At 55.9% G+C, this 17,689-nt stretch overlaps 1 protein-coding gene across 5 annotated transcripts in view; it reads right to left on the bottom strand.

Moving 5' to 3' along the window:
- Fam78b (family with sequence similarity 78 member B) overlaps window positions 1–14,582 on the bottom strand; it is a 69,582-nt gene extending 55,000 nt beyond the window's left edge. For 4 of the 5 annotated variants that reach the window (XR_007104459.1, XR_007104458.1, XR_007104457.1 and 1 more), the window contains exon 1: window positions 13,656–14,582. Coding sequence is in view for 2 of the 5 variants with exons in the window: in XM_047521661.1 (XP_047377617.1) it covers window positions 13,656–13,918 (263 nt within the window). In the remaining 3 variants the exon portion in view is untranslated. The remainder of the gene's footprint in view (window positions 1–13,655) is intronic. The other variant, XM_047521662.1, reaches the window with a different exon arrangement.
- Between the last annotated feature and the right edge of the window lie 3,107 nt (window positions 14,583–17,689).

Here is a 17,689-nt window from a genome sequence, read left to right as displayed (position 1 = left end):
CTACCAATGGATATGAGAACAAGATTCCCTGCTGCCACTGTGAGCCCAGGTGACGGTGGGGCCCAGGTCCTTTTCTCCACTGGAACTGTCCATTAGGCTAGGAAATGACATTCCTGTACCCTGTGGTTCTGTCACAGAGGGGGTTTCTCAGAGAAATGCAGCATAAAAGTTAAATTCACTGAATTAAAATGTTATTCAAAAGCAAGACGCTTAAAAATAAACTCCAACCTTTGAGGCTCTCTGGCTTTTTGGATGACCCTGGGCAATCCCCTCTCCCCTCTCTACGGCAGTTGGATGGCGGGCTCCAAGGTCTTTTCAGCCTCTGAAGCCCTACCACTTTCTCTTTTCCGGTCTCAGTCACCTGAAGGGAGAGTCACTGTGGAATCCGTGGCCACTTCCTAACTGTGTGAACTGCCAAGTCGACCTAGCTACCGGCTCTGGACTTCCCACTTGCTCCACGGAGAGCGAGGCGGTCAAGGAGGCAGCACACACGAAGCACTTCTGTCAAGCCCGGGCTCGCCCGGCAGATTCCAGGTTTATCTGGCCCCTCCCGCCTTGCGAGCTCCGTACCCCGCACAGGAATCCCCACATCCCGCTGCACCTCTGGAGCATCATGTCACCAAGTGCCAGGGCGAGAGTACGTGTGTCCCTCGTGGGGGTCCCTGGCTGCACCTTCTGAACGGCAGAAGCCTTGCCTGCCAGCCCCCACCCTCTGTGGGTCTTTCTCAGAGCTATCTGCAAGAGAGGGGAGCAGACAAGCTACTGACTCAGGAGCCTGGGCCAAGGCAGGGTGCGGGGAGACTCTGGGCCAGCTACCGTGACTGGTGCTGCAGGGACTCGAGGGATGCACACCCTCCTCTCTGGAAAACCCGGCTCGCCAGGCAGACTCAGGGCCTGGAATGTGCACAGGTGGCTGACAAAGGCCAGTTGTTCAGCAGAGTCCCTTGAAAATCTGTGGGGCCAGGTGTGCCCAGCGCAGTGTGCTGCTTGGTGCTCCCATGAGTTAGCCTCACACCCCAACCCTTACAGGGCCCCCAAGAGCACAGTGCCGAGAAACGACAGCTCTTTCATCCAAGAGCACTGCCTAGACAGGATGTCTTTGAAAGACACTCACTCAAACCAGCAGCAGCCACTGAAAGCTTACTTCTGTTTGAACCAAAGAACAGAAGAGTCTAATAAGCAAATTACAATACACTAAATATCTTCGACAAACCCTCCATTACACATTTCTTCTTGAATGCATGTTGAGTTTGCAGAATAAGTCCCTGGCGGTCAAAAATGAAGAGAAAACTGCAGACTCAAGAGGCAAGCAGGCTCAGCCTCAAACATATCGGGCAAAGATGGAAAAGAACCACAAAAGTCATGAGTTCCCAGCACGGACAGCAGCTCAACTGCTCTCCTGAGCCCAGGGTGACAGAGGGTGAGGAGTGGAGATCTGCAGGACACCACCCGCGGGCTCCACCCCAGGCACACGTGATCACTGGGGTTCTGCTTGGGTTGGAAGCTGGTTTTCACCTAACAGTGCAGGCCAGGAAGAGCTGTCTCCACACTGAGCTGGGTCACGTGGGGCGGCGTCTGAGAAAGGGCAGTCAAGGATCCTGGACAGGATGCCTCAGAGGGGCTGTGCCCGTGTGCCTGCGTGCATGTGCCTGTGTGTGCCGGGGGGATCTCGAAACCACATGTGTGACAGAAGCAACCAGCTTTGCTGGGGCTTCCCAGCTGCAGGCCCACAGGACAGAGCAGGACGAGAGGTAAAGGGTGGTCTGACCCTGTGGGGCCGGAGCTAGGTCCCCTGTGGCTTCCCTCGGCCTGTACGCCCTACTAGTTAGCCTCTTTGTCACCTCTGAGGGTCTGCTCTCGAGGTCCCGGCCTCCAAGGGCAGCAAACCCCGGTCTTCAACTTCTCCCCGCCCTACTCTGTGCTGCAGACTTACTGGAGGTGAGCTGCCCTCAAGGCTGTGGGCCAACCCCTCCCAGCTCCCTCCCTGGATTCCAAGCCTAGCTCAGGGAACGCCTTCGACACCCTCCTCTGGACTGAGTGTGCGTCCTCACCAGTTCTCCCCAGGCATCCGGAACCACAGCTGAGTTGCTCCTTTACGTCACAGGCGACTGTCGTTGGCGATCACCCGTGAGTGGGTTTTCTTTAGAACAGAGTGCCTCCTGGCTCCCAGGAGGGTGGTGACTCTGCCCCAGTGGGAAGGCCCTGCCATTCCTCTGGGTCTCCTGGACCCCATACCTCAGGGAGTGGGTGAGCCCAGACAGGGAGCCAGGAGAGCTGGGGTAAGGCCTGGCCAAGGCCAGCGGCTTGAAGGGTGACTGGGAAAGGAAGGTAGAGGGTCAGAAACCAGAAGGCGGACTCCGAGATGGACGCTCGGACGGCACTTGTAGGAGATCATGACCGAGGCAGGCTGGGGCCTGGCCACGCACACTGACCCGTCAGGCAGCAGGCCCATCAGACTGGCATCAGGAGTCCTGGAAGTCACAGGATTCGAAAGGGCTGTGCCAGGAAGCTGGCAGTGAGAGAGGCCCAAGGTGGCCAGGAGACAGGAGGAGGCCCCTCCTCCAAGGAGGCCTCCAGAGCAGGGGCAGGAGTTAGGTCCAGTGCAAGTTTCAAGGGAAGGGATGGCGAGGCTGGACTGAGCCTATGATGTGGGTGGACACCTGACATGACTCTGGATTCCCAGGGTCCTCCTCAGGAGAGGCAGCCAGAGTGGAACAGCCACAGCTCCGGAGCCAGCCAGCCAGGAGTGGTGACAGGCTGCTGGAGGAACACACGGGCCCTCCCAGTCCCTCCTCCATAGCTGCCTTGGGCCCCAACAAGGGCAGAGAAAACCCGGGCTGACCTGGACAGCTATGCCCACTTTCTCCTTTAGAGTGAGCAGGGCAGCAGCTAAAATGCTTTGTTAACCGCAAAAGAAAAGGTGGGGGAAAGGGAGGGAGGGAGGAAGGGACAGAAAAGGAGGAAAAGAAACAGCAAACCAACTAAAAGCCAAACAGAGACAGAGTCCCCAGGCAGCCAGGACACCCTCTCAGAACCTGCTGTGGTGGGCAGGTCGGGGGGAGTGCTGGCCCCTCACAATCTGCCATCTTTGACGCCTCTTGGATCTTGTTTCCCTGAAGCTGCCAGGGGCTGCGAGGATCCCTGCCTGTCTGTGGGCAGGGAGCCAGGAGGCCCAGGCCTGCCATGGCTCGGGATCGGGGCTGCAGGGCATCCTGCGGAACGCGGATTCTCACTCGCCCCTCCTCCTGCAGCTGCCAAGCCCTCCCACTTCCTGCCGTCTGTGATGGGTGTCTCTGGGGAGACCCTCTCCCTTCTAGCTCGCTAATCGCTGCGGATGGACGGATGGACGCTGGGAATAGGCTGGTCTCTCTGCTCCTGGCAACTGCACGGACGTCCCTTGGGTTGATCTGAGTTCCTCTGTGTGCTGCTGACAGCAGACTCCTCCTGCATACAGTGCTGCTCACTCTCTCGGGCTGGTGGCCATCCCCGCCTGAAGACCACCCTCAGCAAGTAGGGGGACGCACGGGGATGCAGCTCAGTGGGACAGCGCGTGTCTGGTGTGCATGAAGCCCTGGGTTCCACCAGCACCGTAAGAACAGGGAGGGAGGGAGAGAGGGAGGGAGGGAGGGAGGAAGGAAGGAAGGAAGGAGTAAGCAAGCTCCATCAAGTCAGTGGGCACAGTGCTAAAAAAGCAGAGGGGGCCACTGACCACAGCTTTGCAGATAGTGTGAGGGTGCCTCCAGCCTCCACTCAGGCAGTGAGGCAGTGTGGAGGCCGGCAGGTGACGGGCACCAGCCATGGGATCTGATGGGCCTAGGTCTGCATTCTGTCTGTCCCACTCACATTCTTAAGTTGTCCCCCTGGGTCTCGGTGACCCCACCGGTAAAGTGGGCAGCTGGACCAGATGGTTCCCGGCACCACCTACCCAATACCCCAGGAGTCATGGAGGCTTCGTCAACCCAGCACCTGCAATTTCTAGCTGCTCAGCCCTGCCGTGGCTGGGAACTGGCCGCGGTCACTGGCTGAGGCACCTGGAAGGGCAGAGGACTGACTCTGGTGCTCAGACGTCCCTGGGGTCTGATTCTAAGACCCTGGTCTCATTTGACTGGCTGAGTGAGCAGGCAGCTGGGCAGGAGGAGAGCCCTTCCAGCTGACCCTGGCCTTTGTGTCCAGTGTGCTGGGCACGGAGACCCAGGCCCAGGTGGCATGAGCGCTCCCCGCCCTCCATTCACTGCCCCTGGTTGCTCAGCCTCTGCCAGCGGCACGATACGCCCAGTCCCCGGAGTCCTCTGATCTGGATTCTAAGTCTGGCCCTGCCACTAACTGGCTGGGTAATGCTGGGCCGGCGATGGCAGGAACGGTGGGGCCTACATCGTAGGTGGTGCGCGGGAAGCACCCGACTCGAGGTGCGAGCTCATGCACCGTCTGTTACCCTCACCACTTGGCTGATAAGCTGCTCATGGTTTCACATGGGGACACACATAAGCGGACAGCTGCCCACCACTCAGGTGCACGGGTGTCCCTGTGGAAGACAAGCTCTAGCTTCTGAAGGCCAAGGAAACATCCTCAGCTGGACCCTGGGGCTCAGGGGCACCAGTCTCTCCTCCTCTCTGAAGTATGTGATGATGGTTCCTGGGAGTTTGAAACAGATTCTCAGATAGTTGAGTCATTTTTAAAAACCTGCATTTGAATTGGTATCCCAGCAAGGCATGGCGGCTGCCTCTTGGAACAGGGGTTCCATGATGTGTCTCCTGGGGAAAGGAAGAAGAGCAGGAAGACCTGCTCTCCCTGAGCAGGTGTTGGACTTCCTTCAAGCCTCTCCCGCCTCGCAGCCCCGCCCCGGCCCCTCTCCCAACCAGGACAGGGCAGGCAGCAAGTAATCTGCCACTCAGCCTTGCCTTCCCTGCCACAGGACCCCCCTGCAGAGACTGCTGATGGGCCCCTCGGCCAGTCCTCTTACGGCCTCCAAGTGCCTTGTCCACCCCAGGCTTGCCAGGCCTAGGGCCTTCTGGGAAAGGCCAGGCTCCAGGAGCAAGGGACAGCAGAGGTTTTCGGAGAGAGGACTCATCAGTATCCCTGCTGATGGACCATCGGATGGCACGTGGCCTTACTGGTTTTAATCTGATAGCTTGACAATTTCTCTGTGCATTTGTGAAACACGTTTAGATGTGCCGTTTCCCTCTCTGGTCTTCAGAGGCCACAGTGCACATCTCCGAGGACGCCTCCTTCCAGCCCCAACTCCCCTCCCAGGCTGGTGTCCACGCACTTGGCATGGGAGGGCACTGGGGCAGGCACTAGAGGCCTGGGCACCCGGCCTGACTCCACTAGCACTTGCAGGATGACCTTGAGCATCCCTATGGGCCTCAGCCTGCTTATCTAAATGGGGAACAACTGTTCCCCTAAATGATTCATGTATTGAGGTTCGTTATATGAGCTCCTCTTACAGAGAGAGAACTGTGAAAGGGACTTGGAAAGACTAACCAGAGACTGACCAATGCTGTCACTGAGGGAGGTCCCTCCTGAGGGTGTGACTAAGCTGGAGGCACCATACCCAGGGGTTAGGAGCAGCCCTGGTCCTGTGCTCCCTCAGCAGAGCTGGGAGGGCAACTGTGGTGGGACAGGGGTCTCCCTCACCCTCCTCAGTATGAATGACTGGCGAGCCTCTCTTCTCCCTCTAGCTCCGGTGGGGACATGGGTGGGAGGCTGGCATTTCAGGGACCCTATCCAGTGTCTGAGAGCTTCTCTGCCCAGTGAGGCCACAGGGCCATGGCCACAGCCTCCCACAGGAACAGACGAGCTCTGTGGTAATGAGTACCCGGAACACAGCATGCCAGTTTGGAGAGGACTTTGCAGATGTCACCTCACTCGACCCTTAGTCCTGTGTAGGACCCAGGACAGATCTTACTGTTGCCCATTTACATACAGGAAAGTGGACCCATGTCCACTTGTAAAGAGCTGGTGCAGGGACCCAGGGCTTCTGCCTTGAGTCCCTGTGCTGGGCAGTCAGCAGCTAGATCTTCACCTGGCACAGTGAGATGTTCCAACCGGAGTTGGAACCTAAAGGGGGAACAGGGTCCACGCAGGGGTAGTGGCAGCTGAGGGTCCTTGATAAAAGGAATAGTCCAGAATTCTAGGGGTTATATGGGCCCAAAGGGCTGGAGAAAGAGCCCCCTTTCTCCTCTTCTTCCTACTCACCCACTCAGAGTCTGAGATGCACAGAGCTCCAAATCCAGTACCAGAATGGTCTGGACTGGCCTGCGGGGCCCAGGACTGCCCTTCAGGGCTGATGTGGCCGCTGGAAGGTTCCAGAGGTGCAGACATGGGGCTGAACCCTGAAGCCAAACCAGGCAGCCTGGAGCTCGGAGAGCTGAGGCTGGACCTCAGGATCCCAGGCACGCAGCTGTCCTGCTGTCCTTGTTCCAGGCCTCCCACAAAGATGGTGCTCTTACTGCTGACCGTGAACGCCACTCTCAGGAGGAACCGGAAGAGGTTCACATCCACGATCTCAGAGCTTAACTCCAAAGGAGCAGGGAAATACACAAATCAGAGAAAAACACTAAGGCCAAGTTCGTTATTATTATTATCTTTTTTTTTTTTTTTTTTTTTTTGCAGAGCAAGGTCAAGGAGCCTCCTGGGGAAGCAAGACAGCCCATTAGAAACTGAATAGCCCGGGGACGGGGCTTGCCTCCTGCCTTGCTTCTGGCGGGGGCCTTGGGTCAGGCACTGAGCCTCCTGGGGCCTCACAGCAGAGCACATCCCTCACAGGGTAGGCTCCCCGAGGCCACGTGTGGAGGGAGCCCCGCTCACAGGAGGTACGCAGGCCTTTAGCCACGCCACTCTATCCTCCTTCCCTTCTGCTTTCTCCCAGAGGCCCCAGGCACTCTCTGATGAGGACAACTCTCCAAGAGAGGCACATGCACACCCCTCTACTGTCACCCATGATAACCCCAGGGCCACCCTGAAACACCCCCTTGGTTTGGACGAGTGAGAATGGGAGGCAGCTTGCCCCTGGCCGTCTGGAGGGACTGTCCCCACTGGGGGCAGCTCCCAGCTGACGTGCACGCTCCCTGACCCCACCCAGGGGCCCTCACACCCCTCTCCGTGAGTGTCCACAGAGGGCTCTGCATTTGCTCATTCAACGTTACTTCTCTTCCCGAAGGAATCTGCGTTAACCAGCTTCTAAGCTGCAGCCCCTTGCTGACCGGTGTCAGTGCAACAGCAATCACGGCCCTGCTGGCAACCTGACTGCCCTCAGAGAACCTAAGTGAGCAGTGAAGGGGGCTGCTGAGGAGGAAGCCGTGGCCACCCATGTAGGCCTCTGGGCAGCCACACCTGCCCCAAGAGAACGCTGAGCTAGAGAGCTGGAACGCACCTACAGCAGCGTCCACTCTGAACATCCCAGCCCGAAAACCCCCAAATCTCCAGCCTGTCACAAGTGGAGATGCCTGACCTCATGTGAGGGGTCTCAGTCAAAATGCATGCACATTAAAAAGACTATAAAACCATCTTCAGTCACGTGAGACATCACGAATTCCACGAGCAGACTTGGGTCCCTTCCTACATACATGCGAATATTCCAAAACCCCAAAAAGCCCCAAGTCTGAAATGCTTCTGTTCTCAAGCACTTTGGATAGGGGACACTCAACACGCATGAGGCTTTCTGGTACTGACAGGAATGGAGGGACCTGTCCTGTCACAGGCCAACCTGGTGCTGGTGCAGACAGGCAGGATACAGGTCAGAAGCCATGGTGTATAATCCCAGCTCAGCTGCAGAAGAGGCATTGGCCTCAGGCAAGTTGTCTGACCTCTCTGAGCCTCCGTAAGAAGGGATGATAATAGTACCTGGCTCCCAGGACCGTTGGGAGGGTCAGGCGAGGTCAAAATGTACACCAAAGGGAGAACGGGATCTTGCGCCCCACGTGGGAGTCTGCACTTCCTTGATCAATTGCCAACCTTTGTCCTTCACCGGGATGCTAATGCTCTGCAGATCTGGCTCAAAGACAGCATTTGCCCCAGCTGTCCCACAGGCACCAATGCCCTGCAGTCCATCCCTCGAGGCTCGTCTCCTGTCCTGACTTACCCCTGCTCACCCCAGCCTGGGCAGCTGCAGCCTGTACCTCAGACATGTGAGCCAAGTCTGTTTGCTCCCCATTTGCTTCTTCCTTTTACCTGTCCCCTGACCGTTTGTCTCCTCCCGTCCCTCCAGCCCCTCCACCTCTGGAGTTGTGCTTTCTCTCCAGCAAGCTTAATGCTGTGCTGATAAAACCAGTTAATCCTCTGCTGCTCCTCTTTCGCAGAGATGGAGATTAGAGGCGAAAGGGTTAGGCCATCTCCCCTTCAAGGGCACTTGGGACGTGCACAGGGGAGCTGGATCCCACCTTCCACCTGATGCTCTGTTGAGCAGCAGCACCAGCTCCTTCCAGATGGACAGCCTCCTGGCAGAACATAACAGGAGGGGCATGGGTGTTGGTCAAGCGCCAGAGGCTCACCGGGCTCCCTGGATCAATGGCTACTCTGGTCCTCAGGTGGAGTGCCCAGAGGAGGTATCTCTACCACAGCAAGGCCCTCCATGCTGCTCCTGCAGCAGTGTGAGTCTGGCAGCAGGAAGGTGGGCTCCAGCTCAGGGGGGCGGCCAGGGAAGACCTTGAGGCCAGGTCCTTAAGCCTTGTGCACAAGTCCCGGGGGCTCATGGAATTAGCCATGCAGGTGGCACAGGGCTAACACGGTTTCTACGCCATGTTTCCCTGACCAGACCCGGAAGGCCATGTCCTAGCAGGCAGGTGGCATGAGAGAGAGGCTTCCGTGTTTGCTGAACAGCTCTTCTGGAATACAGCACACTGCAGGGAGCGCGAGGGAGTGGTAGGCACACACCTGTGCTGTGGAGCAGGCCAACCAGCAGCCATGTGGGCAACGGACACAACAGGAGCTGCTCCTGTGGGTCCTGAGCAGCTGTGGAGGGTCAACAGTTCAAGAGCTCTGCACTAACAGGAAGAGCTAAGCTCCAAGGGGCAGGGCTGGCGGAAGAGGACCGACTACCCTAGCCATAATAATGGCTCATTTATTTAGTTGTATCACATGTTTATTGAACATCTGCTATGATGACCCATTCCAAAGAAATAAGTGGATACAATATTTGATTTCATGGGTGCTTAAATTCTAGTAGCAAGTCAAAAGTTGAATAAACCATTATACTCTTACCAACTGTAACAAGTAAGAGAACAGTGTGTTATGAGAGGGAAGAATAGACCCTGCTGAACCTGCAACCAGGAGCAGCCTTGCACGTGGCTGGGCCCGATGGAGGAGCAGGCAGAGGGCAGAGGAAGAGCATTTGGGCAGAGAGTGGCCCATGGGAAAGTTCTGAGCAGATACAGAACTGGAGAAGGCTGATGCGGATGGAGAAGAGAACCTCAGTGTGGGTAAAGATTTCTGCAGTTTATCTTCATTGTGATAGAAAGTCACTTAAAGTTTAAACACAGTTTTAGTGTAAGAGTGCCTGCTCTGTGGAAAACACACCAGAGGGAGGGCAGGTTCAGGCAGAAAGGCCCTGCAGGAACAGGTGGTCGGCCATGGAGACGCAGCCCACCATGGCGCATGAGGCGGGAGGGGCTGGTCCTAGGTGTGTCCCAGACGTGGGATCTGTAGGGTCGGATGGGCCAATGTCTGGGGAAACACTTGGGGTGATGCAGATTTGAGCCTGAGTCACTCAGGGAGTAGAGGTGACGTTTCCTGGAGAGGGAGGGATGCCAGATTTGCAGATGGCAGCTACAGTGGAGGGTTCAGGTGGGGACACCTTAAGACGGAGATGTCTTTCTGACAGCCAAATGGAATCCCACAGACACTCATACCTGGACTACAGGTGTCGGCACATTGCGGCACATCTCTGGTCACTGGGATGGGTGGAATGACCCACGGAGAGGACAGAGCAGAACAGGAATATTCTGATAAACTATTGTGAGGTAAGATACAGAGTGGAGGCTAAAAGATGGGGTGATTCAAGACAAAGGAAGCTGTTGACCATTTGGGATTATGGCAAAAAGGCAAGCATTTCCCAAAAGTGGCTCTGGCTTTGGCAACATAGAAATCATAAACAGCAAGAACAGCTTCTGGATGGATAGGACCAGCCTGAATGAAGAGAACCGGCGACAGTGGTAGCGTCAAACTCTCAGCCACCTGGCTCTAAAGGAGGAGCAGAGACACAGGAGGAGCTGTTTCCTGAAGGTGGAGTGAGCCCTGACGTCCTCAAGGTTGCCCGGGTCAAAGGTCTTCACACCGGCAGTGTGGTGGCTGCATCCTCAGGCCTGAGCCACCCACAGGGAGTCCCTTCCAGCTCTACAAGACAGGTCCTCAGCTCCTGCCGGCACTCCCTGGACCTCTGCTTCATCTCATTCACCCAGGCGCGAGAGCCCCACTCCTTGTCCAGACCTTACTCAGGACCTCTGGAGTACTGCACTCCAGCATGTGAAAGTGCTCATGGAAGGGTGGTGCAGCGTTCTTCCACACAAGGGACTGGCCACCAACAGATCACAGCAACTTCTGTGCAATAGGAGCTTCTACTAATATGGGCCTCTGCTGGAAAGATCCTGGTACCTGAGAGGCCTGGAGAAGGCAGATGGCCTCCTGACACCCTGTCTGCTCAAGATCCAGCCTCGACCTTCTCTTCCCGGCCCCAGCAGACCCTCCCACCTGGCACGCTTCACCTGCTTCTCCCCTCCCCAGCTTCCTCCTACCCCAATGGGAAGCACCAGCCTCTGCACGGGGGAGAGTGAGGCTTCTGTGAGCTTCCCTCAGCCTTGTGGTGCCTGTGCCTCAGATGTACCTGGTAAGTGTGTGTCCACTGACTGAGTGAGAAATGGCCAGGGGCCTGCCCTGCCTGAAGGGTGGCGACCTGTGGAGGCCTGCTTAAGGACACATTGACAGACCCCACCAGGTCCAGATGGGAAGTAAACAGGTGCCTGGGGTATTTACCAGACTGGCTTCTGTACAGTCATTTGAGAAAGTGACAAATCACTTGAATTCAGGTTCAAATTAAGTCACAGTGGCCACCAACAGTTCCAAATGCTCTTTTAGAACCCTCCCCCTTTTTGGAAATCTTAACATTTAAACCGTAAGAGCTCATGTTTTCTGTTAACCTTATAAACAGTTTTTTTGCCATTTTAAGCTGTGGGCTTCCTCTGGCAAAATCCTTTTTAAAATATGGAAAAGGCAGTTTTCTCAACCGAACCCTTCACCATGTTATGCTTCATGGGCCAGAACACTGCACAGGAGAGAAAATGTGGCCTGCAGCGTTTTCTCCACCCAAGGTACTGGCTACAGTGACCATAACAACTAACTTTCATGCAATATGAGTTTCTATTAAAAAGTTTACACTGGCAAAGTTTTCAGGGTATAAACATTTTGTGGAAATTGGTTCAATAAAGTCTGGGCTCCACAGTGGCCTTAAACACCCGCAATTACCGCAGTCATGAAGAGACAGGTAGGCTCCGGGCACAGATCTAAAACACAGTTTATTATTCCTGGGGACTATTTTTGCTCCCCTGCACAAACAACATGAAAATCAGGAATCTTAAACTATCAAGAGTGGCAGTTAAAAATCAAAAAACCTCTTTCCAAACCCTAAATGCGAGATTCAGTGGAGAAGGGTCATGGAATGTGTTGTCACTGATTCATACCAATGGAAACTGGTTCCAATGTGAATTTACCCTCCTCTAGATTCAAGAAAGTTCCACTACATGTCTCTTGGTGTCTCGACTTGACTTCTCTGGAGGCAGAATACATTTTACATTTTCTGGAGAGAACTGCTTATTTACATATTTGTTTTTAACTTAGAAGAGATGTGAGGCCACAGACAGCTCCACTGTGCCATCTTGGGAAAAGTGAGGCTGCTTCTGCTCAGTCTCTCCTGGCCTCCTCCAGCTCCAGGCTGCCAGGGAGTGTGGTTATTATGCCCCAGCAAGATTACCACTGCCATCAGGGTGATGAGACAGGTCTTTGCCCTGTTTATGGCTTTCTCTGACTTGGCTGGAAAGAATGAATTCTGTAAAAAACAAAACCAGTTTTAAGACACACGTGGTGAGATGTAATTATTCTTTTGAGGGTGTGTCTTTTTAAATGGCATGATTCACCCAAAATAACATGTCCCCCATTCCTCACATCTAACTGTCTTCCAGAAAGACAGGAACACAGTGTGCAGAGGCATATTGGAAACTGGGATTCACATTTCTTCACCAGGAAGGCGCTTTCTCCAGCACTGAGCTTTTATGCTTAAAGAGAAAAGTGCAAACTATGGGAGGAAAAAAAGAAACAAAATGATCTGTCAAAATTCCTTTTAGCGCCTCTGACTAGTGTTAACTTACATGCTCTCAGAGTGCAATGAAAAGCCTGCAAACTGCTGCTAAAAAGATGCCTTGACCTTTTAAAATGAGAACTCCCCCATCCCATATCCATATTAAGTGGGTAAACCCTGGAGCTGTAGAGTTTAAGGTTAAGAAACGAAATGAGGTTGAATTTCCAGAAAAAGGGATCCCCTACAGGCCACAGACTAATTAGGGTGCTCTAGACCTACATTGTACAGCAGGCAGAATACAGGTCCTAGAACCCTCAGCCGCTGTAGTCACCAACTGCTCAAGGTACACTTCTGAAAAGAGGCGGCGGGGAGTTGTGAAAATTTCGTAAATAAAAACGTCCTAGACCAAAGAGCCTGAAGCCTGCAGTTCCAGGGCTGCCTGTCGGCCCTGGCGGCCAGGGAACCGGGCGATCCTGGGTCCCCACTGCAGCCGCCAAACCCCGTGCGCACCCACCGGCGCTGCTGAAAGAAGTTGAAGAGCTTGCAGCTTGACAACCGGACTCAGCGGTGGGCGCCAGGAATTCCTTCCAGCACAGCAATTAGGAAAGTTTTGAAAAGTAAAGACCCCAGAGAGATAAGAGACTCATCTTTCTTTGGGCACAGAAAAGACCCAGCGCTGCACCAGCTAGCTGCTTACACAAGGCTGCCAGCCCTAACTGGGGACCCGCCCGATACCTCCCAGCTCCCCACGCCCCAGAACTGGTCCGCAGGGCACCAAGCCAGAGAGGCGACGGCCGGGCTTGTGGTTCCATACGGTAATGCCTCGGGGCTCCCTGGCCTAGGGCGCAGGGCTCAAATTCAACACTCGAGAGGGCAAGGGCAGAGCCACCAACTCCTGCTCAGATGCCCCCGACCTCTCCTCCAAGCCGGCTCGGGTTTCTCCAAAAGACGCGTGACACAGCCCTTGCGCCCCCAGCACTCCATCCCACTCCTCTCTACTGTTTTTCCCCAAACTCTTCCCGGGGAGCCCCGCAAACACAGACGGCGCCCCGAAACTTCCTGGGCACTCTCCAGTTACCCCGCACCTCTGCGCCTCGAACCCTCCGTCGCTTCCTTCCCGCCCCGCACCGTTCTCCTGGCATTTCTGGGGAGTCAGAAGCAAGCCACGAAATATGCCTTCGCGAGAAGCCTCCTTACACCCGCCCAGTCACTGAAACAAAAGCGCAGGGAGGAGGGAGGTGGGTGGGGAGGCGGGATGAAGGTTCAGAAAGAGGATGGGGACAGCGGTAAGAAGGAGCCGGGGAGGGGTCGCGCTGGAGAGCAGAGGCGGGGGCCAGGACCCCAGTTCGGCGCCGCGCGGCGGGTCGCTTACATGCCCAGGTCGCTGTAGGTGTTGAAGAACTCCATCTGGTTGCACGCCTGGATCCAGCCCACCACCCAGGTCTCGTGGCGGGGGATGGGGGGCATGACCACGCGGGCCGAGGCTTTGAAGTAGGGGGTCTTGTAGCGCAGGACGATGGGCGAGGTCTCCTCGATGCGCGTGGGGCACTGGTCGATGGTGGCGCACACATCGTACACCACGATGTTCTCGCGCCGGATCCGCGCCTTGCAGGTGATGCTTTGGATACAGCCCATCCTGCCGCCCGGCGCCGGCGCGGCTCGGCGTGGGGCAGCGTGGGGGCCCGCGCGGGCAGCCGGGGGCGCCCGTCACGCCGGCATGGCGACGCGCCGCTTGGTCCCGGTCGGGCTCAGCTCGCGCCTCGGGGCGAGGTGCGGCCGCCGGGCATCCTCGGGGAAGCCCCCTCCTCTCGCCGGCTGCCCGGACGCCCGCCCACGCCCGCCCCCTCGCTCCAGCAGGGCGCGCGGAGCGTGCGCTCCTAGGAGGCGGCGGGCGCCCTCGCCGGCTCCGGCACCCGGGCGGAGGGCAGGGAGGGGAGCGGCGCTGCGCGGAGTGGCGCCCACCCGGGGCCGGAGCCCCCCGCCCCTCGCCGGAGAGGAGGTGGCGGCGGCTGCATGGAGCCGGGGGAGGGCGGCGGCGGCAGCGCCCGGTCTGTCTGCCTCCGCGGCGGCAGCAGCAGCAGCCGCCGCCGCCGCCGCCGCTGCTGCATGAACCTCTGCACCGCGCTGCCCCCCGCGTGCAGCGCACCCAGCGGCGGCGAGCGGGCGGCCCGAGCGGCAGGCGGAGGCAGCGGCGGCGGCGGAGATCGCGCTCCCGCCGGCCCCGCCCCGCGGCCGGGCCTCGCCGACACTCCTCGCCGGACGCCGCGGCCTGGGGGCGCCAGGGGCCGCGGCCGGGTGGAGGGCTCGCGGCTGGGGCCGCCCGGGACGAGCTGCGCGGAAGACACTGGCTTTGCGCCATGCGTTTTTGTCCCTCGCCGGCTGCCGTCCGGGCGGGGGGCGGGGGTGTTTAAAGGGCCGCGAGCGCGGCGGCCGCGCGGGGCGGGGCGCGGCGCGGCGCAGGTGGCGGGCGCTGTCCAGGGTCGGCGGGCGGCCGGGCGCGGGTCGCGGAGCCGCTCGCTGTGCGGGGCCTGGAAGTGGAGAGCGCGGCCCCGGGCGCGGGGGGCGCCCCTCTGCCGGCTCGCGCTGCTCGCGAGCCCTCCTCCACCCCGGCGGGCGCCTGGGGAGACCGTGTCCCAGCGCCGCGGCGCCGGAGCGCAGCCCCGGTCAGACCCTCGCTCCAGAAGGCGCCCTTTCAACACACCGCACGCCCGGGTTGGGCTGCTGCGTTCCGAACGCCCGAGACACGAAGTGCCAGCGCGGCCGTCGGCTGGGTGGATGGCTTAGCGGCCTTCCCGAGGTTGCCCGAGGCCTGCCGTGCACTAGGGGAACTCGAGGACGTTCTTGGAATCTGGCAGGATTAAATAGTAACCGCTTAACAATACGACCCCGCCCCCGTGCTGGGGATTGAACCTAGGGCCTTGCGCATGCCACAGCAAACCACCGATCCATACCCCAATCCTAAATAATGCAAATTGAGAACCATGTGTAGAAATCCATCCACCCCAAAGAAAACCTGGTCTCAGGGTCCCATGTTTGTCTTTGCTACTCCAGAGTGCTGCACACAGTGACCACCCAGTAGTTGTCTGTGAAAATGAATGAAAATCTGACTGCAGTTGAGCTGTGGGAGCGCCACCTCAGACAATGGACGTTGTGTGTCCTCATCTAGTGCGCTGTGCCTGTTACTGCTAAGGTGCCAACAGGAGGAAAATTTAGCAGACACTCTTACTGGGCATCTTCTTACATTTAGATTTCAAAGCCAGTCCCTTCTTTTCATGTATTTTTTCCATGAGCATTGAACCTTTGCTGGACCTAGTGCCCAAGTGTGAAATACTCTAACAGGCTGCAGGAGGCCACTAGAGTGAGTCTTTAGCACAGATGTGGCCAGTAATTTAAAAATTGGTTTTGATCTAAAAGCACTCTTCATCTTTATTTTAACTTTCCTGATATCTGGCTTCATTTTACAGTTAACAGAAAAGCAGTTTCCCCCTTTGATGACTTGCCTTTCATTTTATTGTGAGACCTCCATCGTTGGTCTTTTCAGCAGCAACACTCGCTGCCTGCAGGAGCCAAGCATTGTGCTGGGTACCAGGGAGTCAAAGTTGGTCAAGAGCACGTGGCTCATGACAAGACGGACCTGATAACAACTTGGTACGATCAACTGTGATGCATGGTTAATAGGGACAGCTAACCAGTGCCCTGGAAGACAAGACGAGAGAGTCTGAGATTTACGTGTAGCTCTCCTGAAGCAGTGACATGAAATGGATCTGAAGGGCTGATGGAGACTGGCCAAGAAGACAAGGTGAAAGGGTAGGGTTGGGTGAGAGGTCGACAAATGCACAGAGGTATGAAAAGTGGTGTGTTCAGGGGAAAATATCTCAGTCCAGGTGCTTCTCCATGTGGTGTGTGGACCAACACAGCAGAACCACTGTCCCAGAACCAGCTACTGATAGAGATTGACCTTCTGCAAAAGCCATTGAAAGCCAGAGGTGGATTTTGAGAAGAATTACTCTGTATCAATGTGGAGGATAGAAAAGGCAGGGTCTTGGGATCTTGGAATGGCATGATTTGGCTCTGAGCTGGGTAGCACTGTGGGTCTGCAGTAGTCTGGCTGCCTTGGGGGTCATTTAGGAGGTAGATTTGATTTACTTGTTGATTAGATGCTGGAGGAAGGTTTGAATCAACTCTAGTTTCCCAGCCTTGGTGATCAAGTATATGTGGGCAGCAGAAAAACAGAAGCAAGCCGGGTTTGTGGGTAAATCATGTTAAGTTTGAGGTACCGGGGGGCATATTGGGGAGGGGTCTGAGTTTGAGTTCTTGTGGTTGTTATGTTCTAGGAAATAGACCCAAAGAAAAGCATTTGGTTAAGAAATTGAGTTACTTTTCTAATTTAAGTTGCTTGTCAATCACAGTTTTGTGGGTAAATATCTCTTTTATCATCTCTGGATGGCACCTGCTAAGCCTCTTAAATGGAAAGGGAATAATAGCTTTCTCCAGATTATAGGGAAATCATGTAAGGGAGACCATACCTTGTTTTTCCAAACTTAAGACCTTGTTGTATCCAGTAGAGTGTCAACCAAATAAAATTCATCACGCACAGACTTGTACCCTTCACTTTCTTGAGGGTTCATTCATGACCTTGGTGAGTCTTCAGAATCATGAATGTCACTGTGACATGTGATTTCCAACATAAAATGCAGTAATATGTAACTGGAAAATATAAGGACTTTTCTCAGATTCTTCATGGTTCTATATGGGACCAAGACAATTTCTAAAGATACTTAAATTTTGCCGTTGAAATAAATTCCTTGTTTCATTATCTTATATTCTTACCTCATTAATTGCATCTTCCTTGACTCTACAAACGCACACACAACAGCAACAACCACAGTATGAGGATTACCACGAAGACGTCAGTGAGAAGAGCTGAATGGTGCTGGACGCGGTGCTGGTTTGGGTTTTGGGTCTGGTCCACCCACTAGCTGTGCTGCTAGCAGGTGCTTTCTGGCCTCAAAAAACAGCCTATCCAAATTGCGTCTCAACAAATTGCCTCATGACAGGAGCCTCTCCAGTCACTCCCTGGAGACTGTCAACATTCTCGAATATTCACTTTGCAAATGCCACCCCAGATGAAGTCCTCGGGAATGGATGAGCTGCGTGAGCTTCTCTGTGCGGCTCGTTTAAGTTTGTCTTCCCTCTCTCCTTCCCCCGTTCTCCCCTTCCTTCCTGCAGTCTGGGGTTCACGTCTAGGGCCTCAGTGTGCTAGGCAAGTGCTCTCCCATGGGGAGCTGCGTCCCCAGCCCCCTGGGTTTCTTTCTGTCTCATCCTGGCGAGCCTCCCGCCTCTGTGGGTACCTTTCACACCCCCCACACAGTTGTTTGCTCACTCCTGTCTGACCCACTGGGCTGC

The sequence above is a fragment of the Sciurus carolinensis genome, chromosome 12 (assembly GCF_902686445.1).
Source record: "Sciurus carolinensis chromosome 12, mSciCar1.2, whole genome shotgun sequence".
Lineage (NCBI taxonomy): Eukaryota > Metazoa > Chordata > Mammalia > Rodentia > Sciuridae > Sciurus > Sciurus carolinensis.
The sequence above is the reverse complement of the archived record's forward strand: the minus strand, read 5'-3'. Positions and strand labels throughout refer to the sequence as shown.